The following is a 20468-nucleotide window of genomic DNA, read 5'->3' as shown; positions in this document are numbered from 1 at the left end:
TCTGCCTGGACAACGATAACTTGACCTCCCCTACACCAAACCCCCCTCACCCCCACCCCAACAGTACGTAACACATAATGACGCCCCGCAAATAGAAAAAAAAGAGCGAAAAATATCTTACACCCTGTAATTGCACACTCAACTGAAAAAGACTTAAACAGGTAAAGGAAAAAGCAAAGCCGGGAGGGAACAAAAAGCTGTATTCACATGCAGATATTCTCACTGAAAAGCTTTGAATGGCAGAGTCTGACTAAATATGACAGAGATTCTGTAATTGCAGCTTCAGATAAAGCACAGCACTTGGCAGGTAGAGTAAGAGTCTGCAGAGATGTGCCCTCATTTCCACACCGGCACAGCGCATATGTGTGTGTGAGGCTTTTTAAGCATTCATGCATGCTTGTGAGTGTGTGCGCACTTGTTTGTGTGTCAGACATGCCCTGTGTGTGTGTGTGAGCGAGAGAACGAAATAGGTTTGAAGGGTTAATTAGTGTGCTGTCTTAAACTGTGTGCAGTGACAGGAAGACAAGACAAGCTGTCCTTGCCAAACTCACCTCTGCACACGCTGCTCTACACACACACACACACACACACACACACACACACACACACACACACACACAGACACACACACACACACACACACACACACACACACACAGACACACACACACACACACACAGACACACACACACACACACACACACACACACACACACACACACACACACACATATGTGCATATAACACTAGATGAGGACGTATACTCTTTCTCCCCCACTGAACACCTCAGTGCCCATTTCAGGCTAATGTGCACACACACACACACACACACACACACACACACACACACACACACACACACACACACACACACACACACACACACACACACACACACAGTTGCCTAAGTCAGTAAAGCCAAATCAGTTTTCCCGTTGCTACAGCAACAGCATACTTTTATATCAACTGCAACCTTGTTACTATGGAGATATGTATACAAGAGAAACTCTGTGCCGTTGTAGTCAAGGGCCAGATGACAGCATAGCGTGAGGGCGTGTGCACAAACTCACACACCATCCTTCATCCATTTTGTTCTCTCTTTCTTTTACACACACACACACACACACACACACACACACACACACACACACACACACACACACACACACACACACACACACACACACAAGCTCAGTCAGAAGAAAGAGTTCAGATTCACACGCTGGTCAAGGAGAGCACAGAGAGCTCTCATATCCCCCCAGTATGATCGCAATCAGCTAAACACGCAAAGCTAGCATTGATCCTCACTGTTTGTGCCCAACCTTCCCCGCCCACCCCCGACACCCTCGGGCGAGATGAAATCTAAAGTCTGTTGGCATCTGTGTTATTAAATCCTCCAGTGTTAATTTAGCGCTAATTGAGTGAGGGATTCATTCCCCGTTTACCCCGAGTCTTTAATGGAGCAAAATCGGGATGAGAACGCCGGTATAAAAGACTGTATCAAGTCTTAAATCAAAAGCGAAATGCTGTTCCCACTGGGGAAGCACACATCATCGGAGTGAAAGAGAACTATGAAAGCAGAGATCATCAACTATTGATAAGGCCGAATCTGGTACAGCTGTAGACAAAATACAGAATATGTTTGACTTCAAGTTGGATATGCCTGCAAACTCGCTGATAACTGTCTGGCTGTGAAATAAGCTATAACCACACATGAGAGAGCGAATAATGGGCCTGTGTTTACCATCTGGCTACAGTGATGCTGTACATCACAGGTATATACGATATAGATTAGGAAAAGAATCAGGAGTAAGGATGAAACAGTTCTCCAAATCCATAATCCATGTTTGAGGGCACAGTTTCGATTCATAACTCGTTTTTTTTATTTTTATTCATGAAATGGAAAGGCATGATAGCTGGATCACGAATAATCTATATCCAGCTCTTCACTACTACAGCTTTCACTAGACTAGCATGTTATTCCACATGCAATCAGTGCATGCATACACACCATCGTGGCTCTGCCTTATCAAGTCTAACCTGCCAGCTACCATCTCGAATGTTTTACAGGACTTTGGAGTGCTGTAATTCTGCATCGAAAACACTAGTTGGCAGTGTTGAGCCTTTTCATGTGCATAAATCAATGCTTTCTATGGTGCTTGCTGAGCTGAGCAAATCATGTTTGAGCTATTGAGCAAAGATTAATTGCACAAAATGAGCATCAAAAAAGTACTGCGTGCATTTCCAAAGACAGCACAGGCAGCATCTGTATTTCTGGGAGTTTCTTTCTCAAAGTGCAAAATTTAGGAAGGAGAACATTTAAATCAAGCGGATGCACAATTTACTGCTAACTGTCCCGACAGTCCCATTTGTTCTCCCAAAGTACAGCACCGGCAGTCAAACTGGGAAACAAATAATCCTCGTGATAATCTTGTGTAATTTTGTGCATGCATGTGGAAACAAAGAGATGATTCAATGAAAATTGTGAGCAGTTTTGTATCAGATTTGATTGGCAATTCAGTTTTTAAGTCACTGAAATCATGCAAATTCATCATCTGATGAAGTCAATGACTCAACAATAAACCTCGTTTTCCAAACGACCTTGGAAGGAGCGATTATGCAACATTCGTCAGAGTAATGTTGAAGTTCTTTACCTGGCTGCGATCTTTATCCACCTTCTTGAAGCACTTGTTGAGCGACAGGTTGTGGCGCACTGAGTTCTTCCAGCCTGTGGGGGCGCTTGCAAAGTAAGGGAAGTGCTCCAGAATCCAGCCGTAGATATCCTTCACCGGCAGCCGCTTGTTTGGCGCATCCTCGATGGCCATGAAAATCAGGCAGCTGAAGGAGTACGGAGGTTTTCGGTTGGCCCCCGCCGTCAAGTCGTACGCTGAGTGCGCGTCACCGAGCAGGGGGTCGTCTGGGGAGGGAGACGAGGAGGAGGGCGAGCGAGGGTGCTGGCCATCGGGGTCCTGCAGAGGGGAGACGCTACGAAGCCCAGAATGGCTGAAGCTGTTGAGGAGGTCCGTGCTCTCGTGGAGCCAGGAGAGGCTGGTGAGCTCTTCGTCTTCGGCCTTGGAGAAGGAGGCGGACAGGGAAAGGGAGAGGTCAGCCGCCTCGGCTTCAGACGCCGCCGTGGCGGCGTCACCTTGCCGGTACGGTGGGCTCATGCCCTGTGAGGCACTAGCTCCACTACTGGGGCTCTGGGCCTTCTTACTGGGGGGCATGGTGGGTCCCATCCAGCCCAGGGCTCGCTCCTGTAGGCAGCAGAAAAGAGGGGTTTTGGGGGGGAGCAGGAGAGAAAAGAAACAACATTAGCTGATGAAACTGTTGGTTCATTCATTTTTGTTAAAGGCCAAACAAGATTTTGACCACATTCCCAATTAGGCTGCGTTAGATCTGAAGGAGAAAGTATACATCATCATTTCTCTCCTGGGCTTTCTATCCACTTCTGACTGAAACAGCAAATTTAGTGCTTCATCGGTTGAGGAAATCCTGCCTTGTACAACTACCCTCTAATTACTAGCGTAACAGCAAAGTATTGACATTACATGGGGTTGCTGTCATAACATATGAGTACTGTTAAAGGTCTTATAGTTGTGGGGTCGCAGAATCGCTGGTGATTTAACATCTCTCCAGCAGGAGAAAATGTAATTGTCAAACGTGCTGCGACAAATGAGTGCAGAAGAAGAAAAAACCCTTTATCTGGTGGATTTGAAACATTAGAAATGGAGTCCGACGGTCAGACTTAGTTCCACAGCAGGATGTGATAGGGATGCGATGGGAAAATTTGCAAAGAAAAGAGCAAAACAAATTACAGCGTGAGTTCAAATCTATCCCTATTCTAATCAGACCGTTATTCTGCTAACATAAGAGCGATGCTGTGCTCGTTACACGCAGGCAGAGCGCCGTAATTGAAGGGGAACGGGTCTGAGTATCACACCACAATCAGAAGGCTCGCAACCGGGCCTTTGATTGTCCTCTAGCACAGACAGCTGTGGGAAGGACCCAGGCAGCGGCTACAGCAAAAATGTAATCTGCTCCGCTCGCTCTCAACACGTTTCAGAGACGAGACACACATGCCTGCTCACACACACACACACACACACACACACACACACACACACACACACACACACACACACACACACACACACACACCATTAGGACTGGGGGATTAAGTGGAGATACGTTCTGGGCGGCCCCCGATCGCTCTCTAATCCAAGGTGATCATCAGCCGATCTGTCCCCTCACTCTGGATGATTGACTGACAGCTGTCACCCGTGGCGAGTTGTTGCACGGTGACAACTGTCAGCTCGCTACAGCTTTGGCCCGCTGCGTCGCCATGGCAACAGAGCAAAACAACTCATCTCCTTTTCTCCTCTGCCGCGTCTCCCTCCCATCTCGCCCTTTTCTCACTTTTCTCCCAGCGCAGATAACTCTCTTTAACGGTGCCGACGGGCTGCAGCGGAAGGACGGCGCTAAATATAGAACAGTGATGTATAGCGCTTGCTCCACGTATAGCCGGCCAGCCTACAGTCACCTCGCCGCTCCATCTAACGGTCTCCATGGGCGCAGGAACACGCTCGGCGAAGCTTTGATCTCGTTTCTCTCTTCTCTCTCTCGTCCCTCTTTTCCAGTCCTCGCGCTATTTGACAGCACGCGCGCTCATTCAACAAGCTGTACCTGTCTGAAGGTACAGTGTTGCTGCACCAATATTGACATTGAGCATAATGAATTCAAATTGCCCCGGTGACGATAGCTGAGAATAGTGAGAGCACAATCAAAGGGATGGGCGAGGTGGGAAGAGTGCTTGACAGGCTTTTCAAGGTGTGCGTGTGTGTGTGCGTATTTATGCGTGTGTTTGACAGGCTTGTCACGGTGCATGTGTGTGTTTGTCTTGAGAAGGAAGAAAGGGCATCGGAGTGACATTGTTCCTAGTAGGAGTCCACCGGAATGCAGAGATGGCTCAGATCCTCTCTTTCTCTCTGTCTCCTCTTCCTCCTCCTTGTTATGTTGCCATAGCGGCAAGGGGGCCATGAAACATTACGGCTGACAGTAAAGTCATCTCATTTTACTGTTGCTATGACAACAAACTCCTCACTGTTGGTTGGGGCCATCGCGAGCTGCCGCCCAAGCCTCGTGCCTGAGTGTGCATGTGTGTGTATGAGGGGATGCATGTGTGTGTGTGTGTGTGTGTGTGTGCTAGCATGTCTCCCATGGGCTCTCATAAAGCTTAACACACTTGCTTGGCTCTAAACAAACTTTCATGCAACTTCTACTGCGAAGCCCTCAGGACCAACTGCTAAAGGACAAAGGCAGCTATCGCTCAAGTTCAGGCTAAATAACGCTTGCTGCGAGTGTGCGCGCGCGCACGTGCTAGAAGCATCCTCACATTTGTTTGACAGATGGGACTGTGCTATTCTCTCTGTCTTCTTCATTCGCTGGATCTCCTTTGTGTTTGCATGCTTTGTTTTGATTTGTGTTCGTCTCTGTTTGGCATGTCCACATTTGGCTTAGCGTGCGCATGTGTTTTTTTTCTGCGTTTGTCTACGTGTGTGTGTGTGTGTGCACGTGCGCATTGGACTGTAAGTACACTGTCTGACTAGTTGTCTAGTGCATTCTTCATGCAAGTGTCTGTGCATACCAATACAATTACAAGCAGCTGAGCTCTGTACAGTGTGCCTGTTCTCACTGTTCCTCTGCACCCTGATAATATAAACTCTAAAAGACACCATTCAATAAGAATGAAAACTCCATCCAAAAGGAAAGTGATGGGCTGTGCACTCGCAAATGTTATGCTGCCATGAATTCAGAATCCACGGGACTCAGGTAAGAACTATGGATGTTTGGATAGGGTATCCTGACCCGGAAAGCTTGACAGGGTATCCGTGGAAATTGGCCAATCTATGATGTAACTCAACTGTTTAGGTCATCAACTCAGCTCATTCCTGTGGAAGCTCAAGCTTCAAGTTAGGTATGTCAACAATTTGACTTAATATTTTGAAATTCTGATTTCTTTTGCATCAGCTCTGCCAGTCAGGACGCTCCATGAAGGATGCCCTTTTCCCAGAAGCAGATGACGCATATGCATGAGCACTCGAATAGTGACAGGATCAGTGAGCTACCAATGTGAACAAACTGGCACCACGTTCTTCAGCTTTGAATGCCTTCTAGTGAACGATAACATAGCATGAAGGTTTGGAATGTGGATGCCTTTAGCTTTCTGCTTCCGGGTAACAAGGAAATGATGTAACTTCACAAAGCTTCCTAATTGGCAGAGCTAACTCGAAATTAGTTATTTTCTCAAAATGGCATTTTTTTTCATATATATTTGAAATATTACAGTATCCCATACTCTTGTATGGAAAAACATAAGTGGGATTCAGACTGTTAATTTTGTAAAGTAGTGAACACACCTGAAGCTTCATTCCTTTGAAAAAAAGAACCAAGCAAAAGGCTAACTGTGAGCTGTGTTTAGGAGCAATTATGTTTTCTTTTGAAAGGGCCTTGCTTTCCTAAGTCAGTGTGTGTGACACAGTTCCTGCTGCATGTTTCCAGCTCAACGGATCCTCGGCTTTCGAGGTGTGCAAGATTTAAAATAAAACGTTTTTTTAAATCAATCCGGCGTTTCTTCATGTCACAAGTGTAAAAAAAAAAAAAACAGGAAGGAAACGATCAGAATGCTATTTTAGGTTCAAGAGCTAATAGTGGATCAATTAACTTGATTTAACAGAATGAACAGATTTAAAAAAGGAAGGAAAATTGAAGATTTCAATGAGCTGAACTGAGAGCTAAGACCATTAAGACCTTAGACGGAAACAGAGAGCATCATTGCTCTGAAAACTGTCAGCGACCTTGATGTACCCCTGCTGACCTCTGACCTGGCAGTCTCTGTAGCTGAAGGCAGAGGGGACCGGTGTTTACATGGAGGGGAGAAGGTTAACAAACGCCTGCAAGAGTGGACAGGCTGTACGCTAATTCATGCGCTCTAATTGACGGTGTAATCATCTCGCGCTGCATTCATGCTCTTGCAGACACTTGTCTAAATCACATGCCACTTTTACGTAATCCTCAGAAGATCTCCGTTCCCCGTTGGCAGCTTTTTCTGTCTTACTTGCAGTCGTTCACAGCGCCGAAAGCCAGAGGAAACATTTCAATAATATCCTTCATTTCGCCGTCTTGTTGTGGAGTCTGCTGTGATATTAGCCAAACTGACTTTCAGCAAAATCCCCAAGTCATCAAATTACAAAAAAAAAAACCCACATCAATGCACAAATAATAAAATAAAAGCCAGATAGGCTGGAGACATGCTGTCAGCAGCTTATTTAGCTCTGCTCTGGGCCTCAGTGGATCAAGCGACTCTTACAACTTTGTCAGTTTGATGGTGGCTTGTGACACAAACTGTATGTCGTATGTCATATCTTCCCATTCCCCCCTCTCCTTGTCAGTCTTTACTATACAGCCCAATAAAGCAGGTGCCACGAAAATAATCCCCCCCACCTCAGAATGGAGTAGTAATAGTAGTGCAGCAGATAGCAGCAAAGAATAGAATAGTGGCTGGTAGGAGTTATTACTTTGCAGAGGGGTGAGCTGAACCCTGTGGCTCCTCTGGCCACAGTGATAAAGCGGAGAGTCAGATGCACCGAGGCAAAACTAATCTGGAGTTTTGATGACAAAAGGACGACCTTTATCCCTCCTACACATATACCGGATGGATGGAAGGGGAGAGGAAGACCAACAGAGAGAAGGAGAAATTGAGAACTCTCTCAGAGACTGGGAAATAATAACTTCTGCTACATATGTGTCAACAAAGGTTGTAGGAACCCTTGTGATGTCCTCAATTTTCAACCCATGAAATCATTCCCCCGTCCACCGTCTACATTTCCTGCTTTTCCCTGGTGACAAATATCAGGGCTTCTGACTGCTTTAAGGAAGCGGAGCAGGGCCGATCACATCCTATAAGGTCTCACTGTGTTCTTCTTTTATGTCATCCACGACAGCAAAGAGCTACGGGATGAAGGTCAGGGGTCAGGAGGCGTCCCTCAGGACGCCTCCTGACCCCTCTGTGCTGGCGGCTGCTCTCAGCTGCCTGGCAGCTAAAGCTGTTGCAAACACATGTGCATATGAACGTGTTACAACTTGATGCCTGTTCTTATTTTTACATCTGTTGGCTATTTTCTTTGCTTGCATTTTACCTCAATCAAAATATAGTAAATGTACATTAACTGACCCGCTCTTTGAATATTTAAGGTTCTTCTATTACAGGTTACATAGTCAATCATAGACCGTTTGTTTGTTTTTGCATTTATTGTGTATGTTTATTGTTTAAATGGAGAAAATACACTCATGTTATTGCACTGAAAATATAAAAACTATTCCACATCCTGTTTTTCATGAATATTGATATGTGTACGTGAATGTAGGCAGCCTGTATAAAGTTTAGTTTGATGTATATAAGGGGGTGGGTCCTGACAAGTGCTAACATTTACACCATCATGAGTTATGTCTGCATTTAGTTTTGTACTTTGTTTCTATTTATTGATCTTATTTATAGACTGTGGTCAGCAGCCGGCTGTCACAGTCACCTGTGGTTTGCAGGGACGATGCTGACTTGCCTGCAACCACACCTTCAAAATAAAGGTTGTGCCTTAACAACTGAAACAAATGCACTTCAAAGGGACAACTTTTAGTTTTGAGGTGAAAGTTTCTGATTTTCACTTCACTTTTAACCGTTTCCGAACCGTTCGGCGAGTAAACAGTCCACAGAGAAGTCAGACCGCCTTCTATGCAAACTATAGTCAACTGCAGAAATCTACTAAAGAAATAACAAGGGGTTTTGCAACCATATTTTACCAAGTGAGTGCCAGCTACCTCAAGCAGCCACCTGAAAACCAGTCAGGAAATACAACCTAATGACTGGTATGTCTTGATGCATGCTCAATCATAAGCCTCTTTTCCACTAGTACCAACTCGACTCCACTACACTTGGTTTTGGTCCATTACAACTGATTATGTGTGTGGCATTGTCATAGCAACGCAGCCAAAAGTCCCATGACACCATTTGTATATAACACAAGTACAACACAACAATGGAGGCCGTCTATCTGCTGCTCAGTCTGAGGGGACCACAGTGTTTATTTTTGTGTAGCCATTTCTCTCGCTGCCACATTTCAAAAGTGGCAGTTTTGATTTTCCAGAAGGAGTTTTTGTGCTCTCATGACTCATCGAGTGACGCCATCGACTGGCCAATCAGCTCCCTTGGAATTGTGAACGAGCAGGTACTAAAACAAGCACCTGGTACCGAGTAGGTCTTCAGGTAGATATTTCACTGAAACACTGTGACCTGCTGTTGGAGCTGCAGAGAAAGAACAAGGGAATTCAGATGGATGTCGTGGAATCTTTATTACTGTTAGTTAAGCTATTGAACAACTGAACAATCAACACTGTCGACTCTAAAATGTCAGCTGCTTAACTACGAGGAATAAATGCATGATTTGGGTGAAAAGTGAAAATTAAACCTCTTTGGGGTTCAGACAGTTGTTCAGAAAACTCAAGTGAGTGCAAAATATTACCTTGAGCTGTTTGTTCCAACTACTTACTGCCAAAAGCACAAAATCAAAGCTATAATTAATAAGGCATAAGAAACTTAACAAAGAAAGGTCAGGACCCTTGTGTTGCAATGCACGCTTAATATTGCAGAGCCTGCTCTGCCAGAGGATTAAACATTATCCCCACTGTCTATTGGCAAAGCAACTAAGCAGATAATAAGCACATAATATACAGTATATTTAGGGGAACTGAGCCCCAGAACTTTCAAGTTGAAAAATGAAAACATAAAACGCATCAATTCACAGGGTCACTGGTTCTGCTTTAAGAGCAGCACCAGGCTGCTTTACTCAAGGAAGCTGAGAACGGACATGTGTAATGCACGGTGTGAAAAAACGAAGAAGGAAAAAAGCCAAATCAAATATTGCTAGTGAATAATTCAAGACGACGAACACACACACAGCCTCCATCCTCCAAAGTAGGCTAACCAACAAAGCAAACAGACATTTGCACCAGGCAAACACAGAGTAAGTTTGGGATGATTCATCAGCAGCCAGCGATCATGGAGTCACGCTTACCCCCCCCCCCCCAACCTCTCTCTCTGCGGATGGCGAACAATCAGAGTCAGAAACACACACACACACACACACACACACACACACACACACACACACACACACACACACACACACACACACAAGTCACCTTCAAGCATCCACATTCGCAACCTCAGTTTGTGTGTGTGTGTGTGTGTGTGTGTGTGTGTGTGTGTGTGTGTGTGTGTGTGTGTGCAGCCTGGAGGTCCCTGGTGGACTGCAGGGCTAGACTGTGTGTGCAGAACTGCCTGTGACAGTCAGGTCAAGCTTAAAAAAAGCCCAGGCCCAAGGCTTTAGACTCCTATGGTTATGGCCATGACACACCATAGGCCGACATGCAATCGCACATTTGGGCACTCTCACATGGTTACTCACTCTGCCCAGCGTTTTCTCGCACACTTTGTCCAAGTCAGTGTATTGTCCTAGCATGGCATTAGTCCCTGTATCTACAGTATGTAAGGTACCCGAAGTCCTTAAAGTGTACATGCATGTATAGTTGTTTGTGACTTGTAGTCTAAAGTGCTTTGAGCGGTTAGTAAGACTAAAAATGCATTATATAAATATAAATAAGACTATCTTAGCATTAACCCACACTCCTGCTTCAGTTTAACCAAAGCAGAAAACACAGACTGTATTAGAAAGATGGCTATAACCTCAGAGTCTTAAAGTCAAGTCCATTCAAGTCTGCATCGTTTCTCACGGCCAGCGAGGGAGGGGGAATCCTCGTGATGCAATAATAAGTCTTAGAAAGAGACAGCAGCTCACTTAGTAAACAAACTCCTGATGAGTTCATGATTCCAGCTGCTAGTTTTAGGACTTAATGGGTAAAACATTATGTTTAGAGTCACACTGCGTGAGAAACCAAAAGGTGGTCCACCCAGGTCCACACCATGCTTGTTCAAGAGCCGCCTGTTCAGTCTTTCCAGTGAGTGCACGTGACTAGCATCTCTACTGATACCAGAGTGAAGAACAGACACAGCAACAGATGCAAGCTAGTTAGCTTTAGCGCCAGCTGACTAGGGCTGCCACGATTTGTCGACTAGTCACGATTACGTCGACTATCAAAATCGTCGACGACTGATTTAATAGTCGACGTGTCGTTTGAAGCTTTGTAAGATCGCAAAAGACGCAGGAATAATAGCAGGATTTAAGAGTGTAATAACGGACTGAAACAGAAGATGGCAGCACTGCATGTACAAGGATGCCAGCTGCCGTTAAACCCCGAAGAAGAAGAAGCAGCTGTGTCCCAGAATTCATAGCGCGGCCCAGCTTAGTTTCCAACAATGGCGGTAGCTAGTTAGTTTTAATATTACTCTTATTATTCTTTCTGGGTCACAAAATAAACGTTTAACATATTTTCATGCGAGAATGTAGCTGTGTAAACCTCAAATATCTGCTCAGTTTATCAAGACCACATATTTTCAAAAGCGCTCCGACGTTTTCGGAGACGTCTGTTACCCACTAGCTCGATAGCTAGCCGGGGGCTAGGTCACTAGCGCCGTGAGAACACCGGACTCCCGGCAGATCGTTTTCAAACCCACCGCCGTCTTTCGCGACTCAGGTTAAATATATATGAGTCACTTAGATAAATTAAAAATGTTGTTGTTGTTGGTTTTTTTTTTAGTATTTTATTTGTTCCTGAGTAAATCGGTTTGGCTGAGATTAAAGTTATAGTTTTTACACAGCTGAATAAACGTCAAGCAGACAGCTGATTATCAGAAGTGTGAGATGCTGGAGAATATACTCCGGTGTCCTGTTATATTTTAGATAGCAAGGAGTTTATTAAACTTTACCGAAACAATCTGCAGATTTCATTAAAATTGAATAAACTATCATCTTGTCTTTATTTTTAGTTAGCACCTTAAAAGCTTAAAGCTGTAAGCTAATGATAGTTATATAAGAGCAGATGCTGCTGGTGCAATAAGCTGTAGTTTTACGTCCAGTGGATGATGATCTGATTAGTCGACTAATCGCATAAATAATCGGTGACTAGTCGACTATCAAAATAATCGTTTGTGGCAGCCCTACAGCTGACCAGTTCTAATCTCTCACATCACTGTGTCCAGTTTCCAAAGACAGATCCCAAACTAAAGAATCCACAAACACACTATTTATACAATCTGTATATCTAAATTCATCTGTCATTAAAAAACACGATTACATGTAACTTTAACTGCTAAATAACATCATTTACACGTTTTAGTATCTGAGTGAAACAAGCAAAGAAAATTCTTCACATGAACAGGTTTTAAAAGCTGAATATTTATGTTTGTAACATTAGCTTTCTGTCCAGCTTGATGCTAAGCTACGCTAATTACCTCAGCGCTCCAGAGCCACACACACAGACCTCACAGTGTTATTATTGTTTGGATTTAAGATAAAACAAGAGCTCATTTATTTAAATGTAAAACTACGGTTCAATGGAGTGTACACCGAGTCGCTCTTGACCAGACCCACCAGTGCAGCTGGAAGAAAAATGTCGAAAGCAGAACCTAAAGTAAGTAGTTTAAAAGGATCCTTATACAATAACCAGATCTAATACCAAGGTCAGATCTGATAAAGATGCTATCAAACCTGAGATGACATCGGCAACAATCATAATTATAACAGTAATAAAGATAACACTATCTGACTGCTTCCACCTCTCCTTCCATCACCCAATCCCCCCACCCGCTCTCCCTCTAAGGCCTCCCTGCCTTTTCTTTCTGACAGTGAGCAGGTCCCTGTTGGCGCTCAGTGCTCTTTTATAATACTGTAGGAAAGGAGAGACAACGCGAGGGAGAGACAGACCGAGAGCAGGGGAGAGGGAGAAAGAAAGAGAAAGGGAGACTGCCAGAAACACTATACCATATCAAAGCGGCCAGAGCACAGCCAACACAGCTTTTTGATAGTGGGCAGAGAGGAGTGTGGGTCACAAAAGCGCAAGGAGAAAGGTTTAGCGAACGGTTTAAAGAGGGGAGCGTGATCTATCGGGATCCCCGCATTCAGGGGAGAGTGGGGTGGATGAAGCTTTGAGGTGGTGAGTGTTCTTCAGTCGGCTGTCCTGCAGTCAAAAAAAAGGGAAAAAAGGAAGAAGAAGCAGGGCTCCCTCTCTGTGTCTGTCTGTCTCTCTCCCCTCTGGCTTTTCCACTTATCTTTAACAAACAGCAGCTCAGGCGCTCAGCCACTGGTCGACAGTTTGTCCCGACAACAAAAAACCATGGCAACAAGCGCTGGAAGAGCCTGTCCGGTTCCAAAGGTTTGCCCTCTTTGGCTTCCCCAGCTCTCCAGCTTTGGCCACAGACTGGAATCAATAACAAAACAGCTCAAAGAGGCTGAGAGAAGTTTGCGATCGAGAAACCGCACCGCCTTATGTTTAGACGAGAAAGTAAAGCAGTTTAGTAGATCACCCTTATCCCAGAGGTGGAAAGAAATTGCGTTCCGGTTGTGTGAAAAGAAAGTGGAATTTGAAAGATAGTGAAACGGGAAGGACGAGGGGGTGAGGCAGCAGTTTGTCAGTAACCTATGCGGTCCTCTCCGGCCTGCCTTTGCTGACGATACTTCCACGGCTTCTGCTGATGATACAACTCTGCTTACATCCTTCACTCCTCCCTCCCACTCCTACAAGCTGTTTTTAACGCCACACAAGATACCTTATGTCAACTGAAACGTGTTCCGAATGCTGACAAAACAAAATTCAGGCTGTTTACAAACTCGCAAACAGGCCAAAAGAGAAAAAGTGATATGAGCTATCGCTCGAACGGAGTCCCAAAAAGGCTCTTTTTCTCTGCAGGGCATCCTCCGGCACTTACAGGACTGATTTATCCCGTAGATACATTGAACACGGGCTTTATTCGCTGACAGCTTTCCAAGTATATTAATCCCGGTTATCCGAATACTTTCTTAAAGTGACAGAGCGTGGACGACCTAAAAGCTTTTTCCATGTTTGTGTACTCATGGCTTCGTCTATCGATGAAATTCAGGTAAAGTGAACTGACATCAAGTTTTTAATGCACTTTGACTTCTCTTTTTAAACCGATGAGTGAGCCAAGTGCCAATGAGACTACTGATACTGACTCTACAGATGTATAAAGCTTAGAAATAGTAAAAGGTTGTAACTAAGCAAGGTTATTAACGTCAACTAAACGTAAACTACAAACTAAAAGTAGACGTGAAACAATATTTAGATACCTAAATTAAAATTTAAAAAGTAGACAGACCTGTGGTATCAATTTTAAAATCCTACGTCCCTTGTTCTCCGGTTATCACATCCACAAAGTTTTCCAAAAACTTGACCTCTGAGATTCCAGCTCATCCGAGATTTTTAGCTGAGGGGTAAAAAGTATCCTTTTGAAAAAAAAAGAAAACTAACTGAAACAATTTTGTGAACGTGGCGAACAAACTAAAATTCAGTAGAAACAATCTGTTTGATAAAAATGTTACAGCTTCGTGCCTGATAACAGATGTTTTTATTCTGGATATCTGGCAGACTGTGTCACTGCTTTCTGTACCTAAATCTTGCCTCTGACTTACAGCCTGCATACAATAATAATTAAAAAGATTACAACTAACAATGAAACTAATAAAAACTAAAATAAAACATTTCCAAACATTAAAAACGGAACTGAAACAAACCCTGGAAATAGACTGAACTAAAAACAGAAAACTACAACTGCAACTAAGTGTCTAATAAGAAATGCTTCATGCTGCAAGCCTCACCTCCAGATCCTGAACCTGGTGTGTTGGTGAAGCTGGTGAAATTCAGATAACTAGGAAAAGAAAGCGCAGCTATTTTAACACACAAACTCCAGAAAATGCTGGAAGATCCAGGAATCCTATTAAGACGTGCCTTCGATGGTTTTGGAGGTGGTGCTGATTGGGTCGCGCGTGCAGGTTAAAGAGCATCTACTGCTGCACACTGGCATTCAGAGCTGCAGAGTATGTGTGTAAACGTCTGAAGCTGGTGATGCTTTGCCCATCTTAGCACAGTCACAACCTTTGCAGCTTGTTTTGCAGTCGCTTAGGCTGAATGGAAAAAAAAAACGAAGCTATTTTGGGAAGTAGGAAAAACTTGTGCAACGGAGTGAGTGGTTTTAAAAGGACAAAAGCTGAATTTGGGTCATGAGGGTTTTTAAAAAAATCTTTTTGCTGACAGAGAAAAAGTTTTTCACTTTCATGCAAACACTAGATTATATTGTTTTATATCCACACACCGTCACCCACTCCGTTACAGACCGCACTCTGTTGCTCATCGGTGCCACCACCCCTTCTTCACCCTATCCACCTGCCGTTTTTATATAAACATTTGGGAATCCTCTCGATGTAGCAGTTAAGTCTTTTTACAGTCCCGTGATTTGTTTTTGTCGTCTCTCTCAAAACCAAATTAGGCACGAGTGCCTGTATGTGCTCGTCTCCCTCTTCATGGAACAGGCTGTGAAATTATCTGAAGCTCACTTGCTGAGTTTACACGGTTAATGAAGGTTCTTGTGGCAGACACAATAAGGAGCTGCCTTTGCTTTGTTCAGTCAAGATTTAAATAGGTTTGGCAACGAGCCCGCTGGTTTGACGATGAAGTGTTGTCTACTGGAGTGCTTATAAAGTAGTCAGTACTCGGCTAGGATTGCTTTTTTGGGGTGTGTTTTTCTGTCTGAGGCTTTGAGAGTGTGTGTGTGTGTGTGTGTGTGTGTGTGTGTGTGTGTGTGTGTGTGTGTGTGTGTGTGTGTGTGTGTGTGCGCGCAGATGCTGAGTCTTGCTTGGCCTCTCGTGATGGAGGAGGTTTTTAATCTGCGGGGCTGCCCGCTTTAAACAAAGGTGGAATAACATTTGAACAGAAGTTCGTCTTCGCGTTGACCCTTAAAGACTCCGCAGTGTTTCCACATACTAAATAAAAAAAAAAATAGGCATGACTCCCTGTTTCCACTCACCCTGCTCTGGGTTGTGTTTTCTAATCTGCAGATTCAGAGAGAGGCAGTGAAAAAGAATGAGCATGACCGCGAGTAATAAAGACAGGAGTGGACAAGGAAGAAAGAGAGAGTGGGAGTAAAAGACAGAGGGGAGTTATATCCTAGGGTCATTAGCAGCATCTCAAAGTCACCTCGTCTTTCAGCGTATGCTGTTTGACAGGTCCTGCCAACAGAATTAGGGATGAGGGATGATGCTGCTGTGATTAGATGTGTAACTCAGGGGAAAGGCAGGTCCTGATCCACGGTCACGCGCGCGAGAGAGGGAGGGAATTGTGGGTATAAGCGATGCGATAACCTGCGTTTTGAGATGCGGTCAGTTATTGACTGGATAGCCCCCAGATCCTCTATTTCAATGTACGGCGCTGATGCGAGTCAGCCCGATAAACACCGCAGGCTCCCCCCGATGAGTGAATTGAATTCCCAAATTACCAGGCTTAAGATAACATACCTGGCTAAATTGCCGCTCTTTATAAGTCTCAAATCTCTTTGTAGATATTCATCAAAGGCTGTTTCACTCCTGATGCGGAGAACACAGGAGATGGGAAATAGGAGAACAACACACAATGTGGTTCATATTAAGGCCTCTGATCTTCTATCTCGAGTCCCTCGTTTTCCACTACATTCCTTTAGCCAGGGGTGATGTGTGTGAGGGGGAGGGTGGGGGTGTGTGCTGACGTTCTCTCTGCCAGTGCAAAATATGTGATGAAGGCTCAGTGTTGGTCGGAGATTTTTACAGGAAAGTAAGGGAAACCTTGTGCTTTACCGGGCCTCTTCTTCCTCAGCACAAACTGAATTAGCCCCAGTGCAGCAACTGTAAGTCTTGACTTTCTCTGTATCGCTGCAGGAGGTATCTGAAACCCTCTCTTTTATGCTTTCAGTTCGTGAACCCAAGTCGGAAGTTTCCATCTGTCAAGTGCCAAATGAATGCCAGTGATAGTGGAGTTTGTTGAATAAACTGAGAAGGGTCCATCTGTTTGCTGCCCGACATTAACCCTGAAGACGACCGAGGTACCCACTCAGAGGCAGGCTAACACTTAAGCAGGCTCGAGGGGCTCTGCGGTTGTGCACAGGAACTGCGGAGATGTGGTAACACGATCCGGGAGGAGTGTAGCCGTGACTTTGATGGCTCATCAAATCCCAAACCTCTACACCCGTTTGCACTCTATGACGGGGCTTTGCAGAATCTTATGTGACTTTATCCCTCACCCTAAAAAATGGCTACTCGTGCTGCAATCTAATACTTGCATTCATTTCAGTAAGGACCACTGTAGTCAAAAAGAAGATTATTTTCATCTGCGGTTATATATATTTGGCTGCACGTCTCTGGTATCCAACCCCCCCCCTTTCGAGTGCAAACATGGAAAGCCTGAGAGCAGCAGCGAGACCTCAGCACAGAACAGAGCATCTATGACAGGCATTAAAGGAGGAGCTGGGGTGGGTTGCAAAGCGGGTTGAAGAGGGTAGGAACTCTAGGCAGGCAACTTAAACAGATTTGTCAACTGGATGTGTAGAGAGATATAAGGAAAGTCATCAGCTGATCAGCCTGGATTGTGCCTGAGCTGGACTGAAATATGGCCAAAGACCACCATCGAAACAGCTTTGAGCCAACTTGAGTCATTCAGCATATCAGCAGCACTTTAATAATCGCTGCACACCACTCACATTTTGCACCTCGTCATCAAATTGTTAGACTTTTACTTTGTCAGTGACCCGGCATACAGACTGATTGCACCCGACTGACAGAATGGGCTCAGTATTAAGACCTCTGACAGTGTGCTGATGACCTTATGTTCACTATAGCCTCATCCAAAGGGTTCATGTGTCTGTGCAGCTGTGTTCCTTAGCACATCTACAAGAAGCAAATGCATGCGTTATGCATCTCTACATGAAAGCATTCAAATGCTTCACAACTATTCTCTGTTTCAGCCTTGAAAAGTGAGAAAGTTACTTCATTGTGTACACAAAATGCAGATGGAAATGTAATAAAGAAAAAAAGCATACTACTTCTGTAACAGTAGCAGTGATAGTTGCTGTTCGGCTCGTAAGACTGCAACTTTGAATGCTTTGGCAGAAAGGTGAGTCAAAAAGGTAATTTCAGTAATCAGTGCACCTGAGAAAAAGCACTCGGGTGTGTGGTACTACGCTTGTCAGTGCAGGCCATGCTAATAGAATACTTTAAGTGTTGAAAACTGTCCAGATAAAAAACACACCCTTAAACATGCAAAGCAAACCGGTCCAGTTCAATTCTAGTGCAAAGTGTTGGATATTTAGAAATTGGCCTATTATGCTGTCCTTTATCTTCTGTAATACATATACACTCAAATGATGAGGTTAGTATACACAAATAAACTCTGCGCCAAACGCTCAGGCTTCAGTCTGCTCTGAATGCTCTGCTTCAGGCAGCATTTTTCCACCCTTGGCTTGGATGATGTATAAGGTGCCACCAACACGTCCATCTCAGACACAAAGCTCTGGTGTCTACTCAAGCAGAACGAAAATATAATAAGTCCAATTTAACATAACTTCACATTAATATAGTTCTACTGAGCCACAGAGAAATAACAATATAACAAGATAAAGGGTGTTGCTCTCACTTTTTTCAGTAAGCAGTGTCTTTACAAAGTATTTCAGTTTGTAGCGGTCTTCAGTAAAGTGGCAGAACTCCAGATTTCTCGACTAAGAAATCCTGATGGAACTCTACACGGACATTAGACTCCAGCAGATAAAGATCAATCAGGAGGCTTTCTGGGAAATGTAGTAAAAGACTTTGTTGTGAGGGGGGGGCACAACAAAGAAAAGCGAATGACAAGTGCACATTAGGAAAATGACAAAATACGTTGGACATCCCAGCCTGATGATTTACAACAGCGTGGGATGGAATTTTCCTCCGAGGCAGGGCGTTCTACGCTTTCACCGAGCAGCCAGGGAATCTCCGGCGTTCACACTCGCACACACGCATGCTCGCATTCCTGCAAGGATCCACGGATGAATACAAATTACAAAAAGGCAAAACCGTGCACATTTGGATGCATTTGCACATACGTGCACTTGTTCTCTCTTCCTCTCCTTCTTCCCCTTTCGCTCTTTTACAGCGGTTTCCTGTGCGCACTGTCTACCTCTCATGGTACATTCAGATCATGAACACCCGGAGTCAGCAAGTCTGCACACAGCTGTTAAATATTCAGCCCAACATTCCCTCTCGCTCTCTCTCACAGTATCTCTCCGTCTTCCACCTTAAAACTCTCCTCTTTTTTGTCCCCACCTCTCTCCCTCCAACGTTACTCTATTTCTAGCTCAATTCTGTAGCTCTCTACGCCGCTACCAACACCGGCACCGCTGCTGCCTCTGCTCTCTGCGCTCCACTTTCATTAAGGGGCTCTCCTCTGATAGCCCTTCATATAACACTTAATCATCATAACAATAAGAGCACTCGCTCCCCGACGAATCACCTCGAGGGGCCAGTCCTAAAGATCCTCCGCTAACTGATGTCATTAACTGCCAGGGTACCCGATTGGCTGGAGCAGCACGGGAGAGCCCGCCTTAGGTGTTTGACGGAGGGCTCAGCGGGAGCAGCGAGGGTCGGACAGGCCAAGGACATTCCTCTTATTGGAGAAGAGCTGAGAACAACGCACAGGCGCCCGCTCGTGCGTGCACAGGCGCAAAGGCTGACGCTGGGAAGCAGAAGACAAGGCCTGTTTGGTGTTACAGTCAGGAGAGAGATGAATAAGACTATTGAATAAGGGGGAGGGAGGTTTGAATAACAGTATTTTACATGAATGGATCTTCAGGGAAATGACTGCTCCATCGCTCCCTCCGCTCTCTATTTTCAGCTGCAATTTGACAACAGGGTTGAGCGAGTGTGTGTGTGTGTGTGTGTGTGTGTGTGTGTGTGTGTGTGTGTGTGTGTGTGTTGGGGGGCATTTTGGCTGATTGAGTCTCTGCCGTTATCACGCTGTGGAAGTGACAGCGTGCCATATTATGCTGTAGTGGGTGTGCGCATAGATGAACAGTGACGGCAGCTTCTTGCAAACGCACAACAAATCTGCACGCACACGCTCGTCCGAACCACAGAGAAATCACAGCTGTTCTCGGTTGCTATGCGGCAGTCTCACCATCGTCTCGGATAACACTCACGCGCGCATGCACATGCAAGTGTGAGACGGGGACAGTAACACCAGGCTTGGCAGGGTCGGAAGGTCACAGGGGTATTGTGACAAAGTCGCTTAGCAACAAACCTACGGCACATATAATTTGCAGTGCGATGGCCTCCCACCAACCCCCCGCCCCCTCCCAGCGTGCCCCTGACCACATCTGAATGTGGTTATAATGAATATGATGACAGGTGATGATTGTTTTGCACCTGGCTCTCCCACTCACTCAGTG

The 20468-nt window shown here is 44.9% G+C and overlaps 1 protein-coding gene across 3 annotated transcripts in view; it reads right to left on the bottom strand.

Annotated features, from left to right (window-relative positions):
- ches1 (checkpoint suppressor 1) overlaps positions 1 to 20468 on the bottom strand; it is a 66382-nt gene that overhangs the window by 32628 nt on the left and 13286 nt on the right. Inside the window, exons 1-2 of one of the 3 annotated variants that reach the window (XM_085373313.1) lie at positions 19128 to 20352; positions 2656 to 3255 (exon numbers count right to left, since the gene is read on the bottom strand). In XM_085373313.1, the coding sequence (XP_085229439.1) occupies positions 2656 to 3255; positions 19128 to 19208 (681 nt within the window). In that variant the 5' untranslated portion in view covers positions 19209 to 20352. Of the gene's footprint in view, positions 1 to 2655; positions 3256 to 19127; positions 20353 to 20468 lie in introns of those variants that run through there. The other 2 variants (XM_085373316.1, XM_085373314.1) reach the window with 2 other exon arrangements.

This window comes from Diplotaxodon limnothrissa, linkage group LG15 (genome assembly GCF_057381915.1).
Source record: "Diplotaxodon limnothrissa isolate DT_005_m linkage group LG15, D_limnothrissa_male_GT1.1, whole genome shotgun sequence".
In the NCBI taxonomy this organism is placed as follows: domain Eukaryota; kingdom Metazoa; phylum Chordata; class Actinopteri; order Cichliformes; family Cichlidae; genus Diplotaxodon; species Diplotaxodon limnothrissa.
Note: the sequence above shows the minus strand (reverse complement) of the source record. Positions and strands in the feature narration are given on the sequence as shown.